The 13,266-nt window shown below is 36.7% G+C and overlaps 2 protein-coding genes and 1 long non-coding RNA gene across 5 annotated transcripts; 2 read left to right on the forward strand and 1 right to left on the reverse strand.

The window, feature by feature from the left end:
* Positions 1–1,707: 1,707 nt before the first annotated feature.
* On the forward strand, positions 1,708–6,541 carry LOC122971184 (perforin-1-like). 3 transcript variants are annotated; one of them, XM_044337717.1, is made up of 2 exons: positions 1,708–1,769; positions 5,844–6,541. In XM_044337717.1, the coding sequence occupies exon 2, from the start codon at positions 5,857–5,859 to the stop codon at positions 6,241–6,243; it is 387 nt and encodes a 128-aa protein (XP_044193652.1). In that variant the 5' UTR covers positions 1,708–1,769; positions 5,844–5,856; the 3' UTR covers positions 6,244–6,541. The 3 variants fall into 3 exon arrangements, with proteins under 3 accessions (XP_044193652.1, XP_044193660.1, XP_044193669.1); XM_044337725.1 differs by lacking the exon at positions 1,708–1,769 and adding an exon at positions 5,509–5,578; XM_044337734.1 differs by lacking the exon at positions 1,708–1,769 and adding an exon at positions 5,652–5,736.
* Positions 6,542–7,662: 1,121 nt separating this feature from the next.
* LOC122970450 (perforin-1-like) lies at positions 7,663–11,672 on the forward strand. Its single transcript, XM_044336600.1, has 2 exons — positions 7,663–7,748; positions 11,103–11,672. The coding sequence occupies exon 2, from the start codon at positions 11,105–11,107 to the stop codon at positions 11,501–11,503; it is 399 nt and encodes a 132-aa protein (XP_044192535.1). The 5' UTR covers positions 7,663–7,748; positions 11,103–11,104; the 3' UTR covers positions 11,504–11,672.
* Positions 11,673–12,368: 696 nt separating this feature from the next.
* LOC122970459 lies at positions 12,369–13,091 on the reverse strand. The gene is made up of 2 exons (XR_006399208.1): positions 12,957–13,091; positions 12,369–12,864 (listed from the first exon to the last, which is right to left on the reverse strand). It is a non-coding gene; the product is annotated as an uncharacterized LOC122970459 (long non-coding RNA).
* Between the last annotated feature and the right edge of the window lie 175 nt (positions 13,092–13,266).

Raw genomic sequence — 13,266 nt, forward strand, 5'->3', positions numbered from 1 at the left:
AATTAATTTGCTCATTATTTTAGCAAAATTTTACATTCATAAAATGAAATTCTTGAAGAAGTTACCATTGTATATTATATTTAAACAAAGAGATCTAAGCATATATCTTCAAAAACTGTGACATTTAAAAACCTGTAACAAAAAAAAAATTAACCAGAATGATTAATTTATGCAAACTCTTCAGTATTATGCGTGATCAGATAATTCTTTTGAATGTGTGTGTGTGTGTGTGTGTGTGTGTGTGTGTGTGTGTGCATATGTATGTTTTTTTCCTGTTTTTTTAAAAAAAAATTTTAATTTTTCTTCCTATTTTGCATCCAGCTCTTATAATACAGACCTGTACAACACACCCACTTTACTACACTGTTATAGTGTTGTAACTGTAACAGCATGCTCCAAGACACATCCCCCTGACTCCTAACCCTAACCCTAACCCTAACCCTAACCCTGCTCTTGCCTAAACCTAACCAAGTAGGTGTGTCGAGTACATATAATTTGAACTTTCTACACTGGAAAACTCTCACAAACTATTTGTCAACATTTCTTTTGATGTAAAAAACAATTTAAGTACAACAATTTAAATTTAAGTTAGGACTTTTGGAAAACATAAAAAGGCTTGTTCAATGCTAAGTCAATAGATGAATGGGGATGAATACATTTATAGTTATTGCTTGCAGAACTGTTTATTAGAATGTATTACATGTAAAGAGGGTTTAAGTTGGTTTATAACAGTGTTTATTATTAATACACATACTACTGACATGACTTTGGTATGAACATTTGCAGGTTGGTCTCTACATCAGTAAACTGTTAATAACAAACAGCTCTTTATGGATGAAATCATAATCATCAAAAAAAAAAAAAGAAAAAAACAACTTCACTTTTGTCTTTCTATTGCCTGTCAAATGTGTAAACAGAGGTGGACCAAACATAAAGGTAGCAATATAAAACATATAAATGTTTGGAGTTGGGGGTGTGCGGACCACAGAGACCTGCTCCTCGGTTTGCCTCAAAGTTTAATGATGATTTTCATGATCCTCAGAGGACAAACCTGTTTCATTCAATACTCAATGAACTGTCCTTTGGCACAACCCTCGTTCCAAAATGTCTACTTTGCAAACAATTCTTCCTCCGAAAGGAATAAACTATTTTGATTATAATGACCTCATTTCCTCTGGTGCAATATATATATTTTTTTACATCTTTAATAATGAATTTTAATAATTAATAGGAATTTAACAATAGCAAAAGTCCAAAAGTTATTTATTTTCTCCATACATGGTTTCATGAAAAAAACGGCAATACTTCATTTTTTGGCCACTTGGGGGCAGCAGGACAAGCAGGAAACACCTTCCACATCACACATAGCCATTCTCCCTATTGGTAATATCAAAATATTGATGAGTGCACCTTTATGTTTTACAATTACTTACAACCGTCATGCCAAATTCTCACCAAACAACAAGACAATTTTGTCTTTATATTATTATTATTACATTAGGGCACAATTATGGTCATGCCAAGTAAAGCAAATTTGAATTGAGAATTTGTGTGCTGTCTTCTCATCATTACTGAATGAGGTAACCAAGGGTCACAATTCCCGAAAGTCACTCTATTTCTGTCTTATTGCGTAATGCTGAGAATGTAGCAGCTTGTGCTTTAGTAAGGTATTTACAAGAGGTTTTTATCAAACTGATACGAGCTCTGCTGGCCTTTAAAAACATGGAGCAGAAGACGGAGAGATGACAAACAAGGCATCAAGACTAAAGGTAAGACTTGCACACTGGAGTTTTTCCATTTTAACCTTCTCATTGTTTAGGTCATTGCTGGTGTCAACGATCCCCCTTTAAGTTATCTGTCATCACTTATTCAGACAATATTTACCTACTGTTGCTACAATGTTACACATTGTTATGTGTATTGTTACAACTACTGCATTAATACTAATGCTGCCGCTCTATTACTACAACTAGAAGTACTTTGACTGCTGCTGCATCATTCATACTATTACTTTGGTTGATAAAGTGGTGTTAAAAATGTATTCCAGGCTGCAGTACAAGGTCTTAAAATTTTGAAAAGTATTATTAACTAATTGATATTTATCTGGGCAGTAAAAAGAGAGATTTAAGACTTCACATATTGATAAACAAATCCACTAATAAAAAGGTTCAGGCACTTGAAAGCAATTCTTGATAAAACTTGATATGTACACCTAATTTGAATGATATTTACATGTAACTGAACAATATATAAAGAGATTAGTAGGTGTTTTTTTTTTTTTTTTTTAGGTTTTTTTGTACCTCTCTTCAGTGTGTTGTGTTTCTTTTCTTTTCTTCTTTTTATTTTTATTTTTTTACTTTTTTGCTTTTTTGAGAGAAAAAGAAAGCAAACAATCACATTGCTAAAATAAAATGCTCTGGGAGGGCATCTCTGGTTGGGGACCAAGGACAAGGAGGTGGATGCTGGGGTGGATCGAGAGTGGTTCAGGTCAGGACAGCTGGGTCAGGGCAGAATGTGGGCAGAATTTTCTTTTAATTTTGTTTGCCTGTTTTGTCCCTTTTTTTAGATTCTTAATTTTTAGCTCTTTTCCCCTTCTCCCCTTCCTTGTTTTCTTTGCTCTCACCTGCTTCAGGCTATCACCAGGCCTGTAGGAGGTGGTTGGTCTGTTGGAGGTCAGATCCCCTTTAGAACAGCCCCCACTCCTATAGGAGGTGTCTGTTCAACTGGGTCCTGAGGAGCATCTTTCTATTTGGAGAGGGACTTAGCTGGGATCAGGTCCTCTGACTCCAAGCTGTCCCAGACCACTCCAGCTCCTCAAGCCCCCCAAACCAAACATACATACACTCTAAAGAGTGTATGTATGTTTGCAAGATTGTGTGTGCACATGATCCTATATGTAAATGTATATGGATGTTGTTTGTTTGAGGTCATTGTGGCATTGGCACACCGGCAACTCAAGAGATTTAAGAAGTTTTGAATACTTTTCACTGAATTGGTCAGATTGCTTTTGTTGTAGGGTAGAGTTTTGTTCCAGAGTTACCTGTTTTGTTAGAAGATTTAACCACTGTGAGATAAAAAACAGATTTCAAAATTACTAAATAAAACAATCAATGAATCTATTGCTTAAAATATGTTCATACCTCAACAAATAAACTAATGGGTAAGCTGTTTAAAAGTACAGTTTGTGCAGATTTTTGGGCCGATAATGGAGTTGTGATAGTGTTTGAATATAAAGTTAATGACTGTTGGAAAATCAAACTACACTTGAAAAAATATCCCCTTTTTACAGTAATGCACCATGTACTGCAAAATGTGTTTCTGAATTTAGCTATTTCTCTTAAGAAACTTTATAAGTGTATCAAATGTCTGTGAGATATCATAGGTTAAGTAGAACAGAACTGTGAAAGGAAAACAAATGCAGCTGTTATCAAGCTAAATTTTCACACTGGCCTTCAATGAGGGTGATGTAACATCTCCTCAAAGTCTCACTCAACAGATGGTGTGTGTAAAGATGACTGATATAAGGTCACTAAGGTCACTATGAAGGTTTGTGTTATCTTTAAGGAGACGAGCTGTTCATTTTTTTAAGTGACAGTGGGAGGTGCAACATTTACTTTCCACAGTAGCCCTCCTATTTGTAATGTTTTTCTAATTTAAACTTCATGGTTTCAATATCGGCACACCTGAAATTGCACAACCAATTCTGTTTCATAGGGTTTTAGTTACATGTTAAATACTGGCCTTTATTTAAATTTAGTAATTACATTTAGTATTGCACTTTCATAAAGTTGGGGGACACACAGGAGACAGATTAAAAATGAATGGTTAAAGCAGCAGGAAGCAGCAGAGGCTGATATATTCTGACTATTAGCGGTTAGTACGAGTAGTCAAGCTCCAATAACACTGGATCCTTCCCATAATGCACCTTGATCACAACTTTCATTAGATAGGTTTATAACAATTATTGGTATAAAAATGATCTTTTCCTTCTTTAACTGAAGCTAAACCTAAAAAAACCAGAGAATAATTATAATTTTAATTCCCCAGTAATAGTGAAGAAAAGAAAAGCAAGTCTCCATCAAAGTACATTAAAATATTATCAAATATAGCTTCCATCAGTTTATCACCACCCCTCAGTTTTTCCAATCTATGGCCAGTTGTCACTGGTTTATGCTATTAATATTTCCAATGTGCAATGATAAGGTTTAAATCATTTCATTTTTTGTTTGTGTTAAAAATAAATATTTTGTTAGTAGTAACATTTTTGTAAATCAACACTAAAACAACTTCACAAGCCTGGGTTTCACTGGGGAGTTTTATTGTTGCACAATGGTATAAATAGTGACCTCCATCTGTAAATTCACCAGCCAAACAGTATAGCAGTACAGCCTCAGAGATGGATCTTGGAGAAGTGTCAAATGTAATGAGATATAAGTGTAAAACATTATTCCTATAAAGATAGCAAGGTTAAAGGACAAAGGATGGTAAAACATGCTTTCCTGTGAAGAATAATATAACATTTTGAACATGACTTGATTCCCAATTAGATGGAAAAAGGAACTTTTTAGAGGTTTTATTTTTATTTCCTCTGCTACAGTGGTTTTAAATTCCATTGCCCACTAATCACAATACAACACTATCTATTAGTCTTTTTGTCTGAATGTATGTAATGGAATTGTTGTGTGTGTGTGTGTGTGTGTTTGTGTGTGTGTGTGTGTGTGTCTATTAATGTATCTATCTATGTTCTGAAGGTGCCTATAACGCATAATGCACTGTGGAAACAAATTTCCCCTATTGGGACAATAAATATATCCATCTCCCACATACACCGTCCTGCTGCCAGAAATACTCATTGAAGCACTAAATGTAGATTAATCCACCACTGAAAATAGTTTCCTTCTGTCTGAGTAATGTTTGTTAAAAACTACAGAGACCTGCTGTTTTAGGAAATTACTGAGACTTTTTTTTTAAACTATAACTATTTTAAACAACAAACAGGGGCTGACAGGACTGACTGACTGGGAGTGAGAGATGCTTTGCTAAAACGGTGCAAAACACAACGTTAAAGATCCTTTATGTTATTATGAGAAGTGTAAGTGAGGAAAAAGACATCACCTGCAATAGTCTTACGCTGCTGCTCACTAGCACTGACTGAGTACGAGCACGCACGTGAGCAACAGGATACTGACTGCTGCTCACTTTACGGCCACTGTTGTCACTAATTAGAAGGAATTTCTGATTCTTACATATAGAATCTTTAATGGGATTTGTTGACAGTAAGAAAATTAAGAACAACAGCAGCCTTATCCTTTAACAGTTTTACTGATATTAGCACTGTTCCTCATGGTGACCACTGGAGGGCAGTGCAAACACCGATGTCAACAGTCATCTAGCGTCAAGGCCGACACAATACTGACGTAAAACTTTCTATTAAATAATCTATTAAAATAATCAAAAGAGACAGTTGTGGATCTGTTTGGTAATATCGGACTGCTCCAGTTTGGTCACTTTATTTTGAAAGTAGGCACAGACAGTGAGAAGTGTAGAGTAACAGCAGGCTTATCCTTATGAAAACAATGTAAGTTTTCTCTTTCTTAAGATAGCGACAACATCTCTTTATAAAGATAAAGAGAAAGGAACAGAATTTTTGTCAGGATGACCAAGTGGTAGATTGGCTAAAAGGAATGATGCCCCTTCCCACTTGTGGTTTGTCTGCAAAATGTCTGTTAGATAAGGGTCAGGTAGTTTAAAAAACACTAGTAATTAGCACTAATGTGACATTAAATTTAAATCCGATCTGCCTACAATATAATGTATTGTTATTTGTTGTTTCCCCTCCATAGCCTGCTGTGAAACATGGCCTCCAGTCTTTCCCTCCTCCTGCTGGTCCTGTGTGGTTTAACTGTGGCTGAAGCTCAGCTGAAGGTGTTTAACCTGCGGGCCAGTGGTCTTCCCTCTGACATATTTGGAGTCACAGATGGCTACGTCAAGGTGTTTTGTGGCTCAGCCACTCTGGGCATGACATCCATCCGTCACAACACTGCCAACCCCTGGTGGGATGAAGAGTTTTCCAACTTCGAGGCCCAGCAGAATGACGTGCTCAGGCTCGAGGTTTATGACCACGACATGGTCTTTGATGACCTGCTGGGAGTCTGCCAGAGGCTGATCAAGCAGGGAACCCATGAGCACGATTGCGTCCTGAAGGAAGGCGGCACCCTCCATTATGCCTATACCCTTGCTTGAATACAGCCAATAAGCACTTATAGATGTATCTGACATTTGGCCTTTAACATGCAGCCTGAATCTCCCTCAGACTGGTTCTGAAGAATCTTGTATGATTTCTAAGAGACTATCTGTGAGTGTTTATTTTTTGTGTGTCCCCAATGATTCACCATTTAAGATTTGTGTACACAAATAATCACTCAAACTCACCAAGATCAAAACTGTCTGTTTTAATCAATGAACCTTATTCTGGTGCCTTTGTCCCATGGCTATTTGTCCCTGTTTCCAAAAGAAATAAACTGTGCTGCAGCAACCAAAATCTATATTGACTGCTATTGTTATTAACAATATATTAAATGATCACATTGTGGGAGTGAAACCCAGACGCTATTGTATTTGAGTTTACTACCTATCTGCTTGAGACAGCTTAATTCCTTATAAACATCTCACAAGCTTTTGCAAACAAATAGAAAAAATAAGAACAGGGTACAACAATGGGAGAATTCCAGTAAAATTAAATGTTTTGCCCTTTTGCCACACATTTCCCAATCCTTGAATGTTGGTTGTTTATACATGACATGCACACATCACTGTTAAAACTCTCAGGATAATTTTTCCCCATATAATTAAGTAAATATCAGAGAAGACTCTACACATTTTATGATTTATGCCCATATTGGACAATTCTGTACCTCATGAAGGAAGCAGTGTGCTGTTTATGTAGCAACACAGAACATATGACCCTGCAAAGGATAAGCAGGTATAGGTAATACATGGATGGATGAGTATAGAACATAAGAACTATTGTCATCAAATTGAGCACTTTGCAGAATTGTCAAATATCATTATTATGTCTGGCGACAGGTTTGGGTAAAGCTAACTGTGGACATGAGTTCTAGGTTTGCATCATTAAAGTGATACTTTCATATTTTTGACTCCATCCCAAAGCCCTGCTGCCAAAAACACTCACTAGAACACCAAATGTAGATTGAGTAATGTTTAATTTCCTAAAACAGCTGGTCATTATAGTTTTAAACAGAGTCTTATTTTTTAAAAAAAAAAAAAAAAAAGCAAATTAACATGCTGTATGCCGCTCTGTTCAGATGAACACTCGTCTACATGAGTCTACCACAGACACAGTCATCACTTTCCCCTGCTTATGTGGTCCTTACCACAGCTCCTGACAGTTTTCTGGACATTTGTCCTTGCTTCCTTGAGGGGTTGCCATATTGCTTTCTTGCTTAATGTAAGTCCTTCCCAGTAATGTGAAGCTCTTGAGAATGCACCAGTGATTAGGGGCTATACAAGTACCATCCTCAAATCAGATATTGGATCAGGTATATGGAACAAACACGGTCAAGCCAGAAGATCTCACCTTGTCACATTATGTAATGCTGAGAGTGTAGCAGGTTGTTTTGTCAGTGTGTTGTGGGAGGGTGTGATGAAGTTGATATGAGCTCTGCTGGCCTTTAAATACATATGGAACAGTGAGCAGCGTGATGAGAGACAAAGCATCACGACTACAGGTATGACTTTCATATCTTCTAATTTTGCTCAGTCTAGTTTTTGTGCTTTTATTTCTTCAAATTGACATATGTTCTTTGTCCCTGACAAAATGTATTCCCCCTTTGTAAAAAAAACAAAAACAAAAGGCTCCTCATGACCACTGATCAAGCAACTCTCTCCTTCATAAACTGCCATAATTTGCCTGCTTTGTTGCTGATATTTTGATGTTTTGTTACTGTATTGTGGTAGCAGCATGTTACACATGGTAGACACAATCATAACTTCATTAATTGCATGACAAAGACCTGTAATTATCCTTATGCAATGTTTTTTCCCCTTTTCCCTTTGAGAAGACTGTCTTGTTTTAGTTGAATTCAGAAGAAGTTGGACTGTGCACACAAACAGGCAGGGAAAAGTTTTTAATGCATTTGATCCTCATGGACATTCTATTAGAGTTATGTTAAAACGGCTTAACAAGGAACAGTGATGTAGCACAAAAATCTGACCCTTGTAGAGTTCACTTTCCCCTTTCAATACATCCACTGTCACACCTGTACACATAACCGAATCAACAAGTAAACACATGCATCTGGAGTGGTTATCGGGATAATCATTTACTATAAGAAAGTCTGCACAGTCCGAGCTCTCTGCATAAGTATTGCATGAATCTTTCATCGTAAAGTTTCACACATTTATAGAACATTTCTTTCAGTTCTTTAGGTCTTCATTTTAAGACTAACTGTCTGACTGCATTTCATCATTAAAAACTTCACTGGAATCATATTTTATTTGCAGAATTAAGATGAATTGTAGTACTCACCCAGTCTGTTGCAACATAGAAGCAGAATAATAAAACTTCAGAGATTTAGACGAGTGAAAGCGGGTTCTAGTCCTGTGTTTTTTACTGTAATACAGGAAGTTACCAAGCTTTTCTGATGCTGCCAGAGGTTTATCTGCATCAGTAATGTTGGTAAAAGATAATGTAAAACTGATCCAAACATTATAGTAAACTGATCATTTCAGAAGTTAAACATTGTACTATATTACAGTACAGTGCATTACATTACATCAACTTAAAATCCTGTCATATTGTATAGTACTAAGAACATACAATGAAACAGATTACTTCATGCTAGTGTTGCAAATCTCTTTTTAGTGCAAACTGCTGCAAATGACAGCTTGAAATGACTTTTGGCAACATGAGAGGATAGTGATGATGGACCTGTTTTTTTTAAACTGAGGCCTTTGCTGTTTAATTTATCAGCAAGATAATTGTCATATTAGCCAGTCACATGACATGCTTGTATTAATCCATTCTGAATCACTGTGTTCACAAGAATGTTGTCCACAGCTGATTTCCCTATGATTGTTTTCTTTCTTTTCTCTTTTGGCAGCCTGATGTGACTTTTTTTTAAATTACATGATATCTTCAAGTTCACCTGATGTTCTCAGCATCAGCATTACATGTTTGGAGACTAGTTTTATCCGCTCTACTGCAGGAGGGGCCCTCAGAGCCCTCAGAACAGTCTGCCGGAGTTATTGTTCAGCCAACAGTAATGGCTTAATTTTAAATTTCAAAATCTTCTTTGTCTTATTTCCTTAGTCTTTTTGTGGGCCCTCCCTGTGTTTGGGCACTGTCAAGGAAGGAATAAAAAGAATGAGAACGTTTAATAATAAATAATAAAGTATAAGTAATTCCATGTGAAGGGCACTTGAAAAAAAAAAATTATGAATAAAGATATTTTTGCCATAATTTTATCTTTCTTATGTTTGTATAGGTTTGAAAAATATTTATTGTTCTTATTCTAATCAAAACTTACAGCACTCAACATCTCCCAATAATGGAAGTAAATTTCAATTTCGATGTAAGAAAAGGTCATTAAGCAACACTTAATCTCTGTTTGTTTTACACTATTTTCCATTTCTGTCCTTAAAAATGTTATAACAAATCTCATCCTGACTGTAAATGTGCTGTATGTGTTTGTGCCTTTCATGTCCATTTTTCTCCTCAGCCTCAGTCACAGAAAAATTCAAAATTAAGGCTTTAAGAGTAATACCTATCATTGAGCATTGATGGGTAACACGTGGAAAATATTGGACATAGTAGCTTAATAAATGATATGACAGTGGACCGTGACACTCTAACAGTACTAGAAACAAATGAGTTAAAACTTAAAGGCAGTGTCCACACTGTAAACATGTCTTTGGAAAGATTCAAGATAACAACAAAGTGAACAAATACAGCTGTTATCAGGCTGAAGTTTCACACTCACTTCCACTGTGGATGATGCAACTTCTGAGAACTCAGTGAGTGTTAACATGTGTGTGAACACTGACAACAGTCCTATTTTTAATGTTTCTGTATTTGGTCTTGATAACTTTGTTCTACTGTTGTTGTTAGCATTTGTGATTTTAATATGCATCCAAATTTATACCGTCCCATGTGAGGGGTGCAATTAGATGTTGAACTGGACTATTTTTTTGTGCATTTCCTTAATTTAACATATTAAAATAATTTTATAGGACTAGTGACTCCCAGAGGTTTCCAACTATTGAATAGTAGTTGTGGATCAGTGTGTCATGTATTCAGTCAAGGAAAAACAATAAACCTCCATCTTAAACTGCATATTTCATAAACAGGCCTGTTTTAAAACATTCCTACAATAATGAGATAAAGGTCTCTTAACTTTCTCTGGGAATTTTTATAGTTCTCTTTGTTTATATCACAAACAAACAAAAAAGGTTAAGGACACAGGCTTTAGTGGTGGTTTTATCACAAGCCATCCAACCTTTCATATGATTGACCAGACCAGTATCCCTCCCAGTTGCTTAATGGATGATTCCACACCTTACAATTTCAACCAGCGTTTAGTGTGGATACAAAAGTAGTGTGTCCTTTATGTAGTAAGATAGAAAGTAATGGTTTGTCAGTCAGGACGTGCAGCACATCTGAAATGAGATTAGAGTTCACATCCCACTAAAACTGCAATTCATATTCTTTTTTATCACCTAACCATACTGCAGTTGCTATGTGCAGTTATTGTAGAAATGAAGAATTTTAAAAAACGTAATTCAGGGTTTTGCAGAACTGTCCAATATTGATTTTCAGTGGTTGCCCCAAAACAGTCTCAAAGTGTGTTTTAATCACACTGATGGTTTAGTTACAAAGGGAGACAATTGAGTGTCATGAAAATATAATTTTGAATGATTTGACCAAGAGGAAGCAAGTATCATGGAAGACTGATCCTTGAGAACCCCACAGGGGATACTGCCTAACTAGCTTGCTAGCTTAAGACACACAAACTGTCTAATTCATTGCTGGGTAATTTAAAAGTAAAACACAAAGTGTATGGATTTGTTGTCCTCTCTCATAGCCATGGCCTGCAGTCTTTCCTGCCTCCTGCTGGTGCTGTGCAGTCTGACAGTGGCTGAGGCTCAGCTGAAGCTGTTTAACCTGCGGGCCAGTGATCTTCCCTCTAACATCCTGGGAACCACTGATGGCTACGTCAAGGTGTTTTGTGGCTCAGCCAATCTAGGTGAGACGTCCGTCCGCAATGACGACTCAAACCCCTGGTGGGAGGAGGAGTTCGTCCACTTCAAGGCCAAGGAGAATGATGTGCTGAGGCTTGAGGTTCATGACAGCGACTTGCTCTTCGATGACTTGCTGGGAGTCTGCCAGAGACAGATAAAGGTGGGAACCCACAAGCACAGCTGCTTCCTGAAGGAAGGCGGCATCCTCCATTACGCCTACACACTTGGCGGGAAAAGTCATTAGGCTTATATAGATGTAGCTGACATCCTGCATTCAATACAGTATGACAGTGAAAAGACTAAATAAAAAACACTTGTTTGAAAAGACTAGTGTCTTGCTATTCATTATTCAGGTTTCTGATCAGACATCAAAGATTCAAACTGCTTTATTCAATAAACCATACGAACATTCATTTCAGTGTCTTATTATTGACTCTTCATCCTGCTGCTTTGTGTGTCAGGTAGAAATGAACAAAAATCAAATCCTCTTCTTTACAAATGTCACTTAATAGTATGATATACTTCATGTACTGTTGATTTTAAACCCATATACTCCCAGTTGAACCCTTTAGTATTCGTGGAAGAGACAGATCTTACTGAAACATAGCCTACTTCACATTAGTATCACTAGCATCTCAGTATTACAGTGAGAAATTATGAGCACATTTCAATTGCCATATGAAAAAAAAGACCTATGTTTGCATTCACATGTAAGTTTTTACATTCTCTCATCAAAGTTTTGTGTTTAACCACAAATCAGAGATCAATGTACCTCTTGGTCACTGGATCAAGGAATTTGTCTTAAACCAGTTTCCATACACTAATCAACAAGAGAAGAACACGGCATCTGTCTTACAGCACATGTTGATTGTAGGGATTCGTTTGGGAAAGGCCATGGAGTTAAATGCATTCTGCCAGCATCAATGAGGATGCTTCTCATATCTTCAGAGGACATTATTACCAATTATTACTTCATTTTGTGTCTCCACTGTTCATTTTGATGCTTTCAGATCAGTATAAGGAGTACATGCTGCTCTACATATTGAGTTCTCTCACAAAACCTCTATTCTAGCACTGTAATCAAACTAAGACTGTTACTAAAAAAAAAAGTTCACATTTTATGTAAGAATTTTACTGGACAACAGTAATATGTCGAGGTTGGCCGAATTTTTCTGCTATTCAAATAATAGTAATGAAGTGAAAAAGAAATGACAGTTCAATCTGATTATGGGGTGAGGTTAACATGCTGAATACAGAAACTCAATCATGTAAATAGTAACTGGATCCACTGGTTGAATAAAAAGTACAGTACTCTCTGGGGTGCTCTGTACCTTGAATAAAAGCACTTCACTACAGCATCTGGGTGAACTGCATTACTTCCTACCTTTGCATGTGATATAGCTCATACTAAGGTATATTTGGTCACATTCATCAAGCAGTCATAATACAGGTTTCTGTCAGCAAGGAGGGAAGAAAATGTTTTTTTTTTCACAAATCCACTTCTTTGATAGTTCATAGCTGCTGTTTGTCCATTTTCCTTGTTGATTACAGAACACGTCATAGTGATGGAAAAATGTATTTTGTGGCCAGCCTCATGCCCAGAACCTGCAGGACAAATATCACAGGGCTTATTTTCATTTTGAAATAATCAAGCGAATCTAAAAAACAACGCAAAAGTATTAAGATTAGTCAAAAACAGTATTGTCTTATGTCTCATGAGTGATCCATCCACCTATTTCCATGTCTTCATCCATTTCTCTGTCACTGCAGACAGACCAGTCTAGCAATGTCCAGCGCCATTCAGCTCACTGACAATTCCTGATAAAAAAAAAAACCATGTTACGTCCTGCCTGGACTTTGTCTGTTATTTTTGGACTCTGTGTATTTTGTTCTCTTGAGTTTACAGTGTTTATGCATTTATGTTGCCTGGTTTTGTTTTCTCCTTGTGTGTTCCTCCTGTGTTTATGTGCACCTCCTCTCACCTGCCCTGCATCACCCTGGTTAGCC

The sequence above is a fragment of the Thunnus albacares genome, chromosome 2 (assembly GCF_914725855.1).
Source record: "Thunnus albacares chromosome 2, fThuAlb1.1, whole genome shotgun sequence".
Classification (NCBI taxonomy): Eukaryota; Metazoa; Chordata; class Actinopteri; order Scombriformes; family Scombridae; genus Thunnus; species Thunnus albacares.

What these genes read in the sequence shown, in the direction of transcription:
- LOC122970450 (XM_044336600.1), top strand. Translation starts at nt 11,105, where the DNA reads ATGGCCTGCAGTCTTTCCTGCCTCCTGCTGGTGCTGTGCAGTCTGACA.
- LOC122971184 (XM_044337717.1), top strand. Translation starts at nt 5,857, where the DNA reads ATGGCCTCCAGTCTTTCCCTCCTCCTGCTGGTCCTGTGTGGTTTAACT.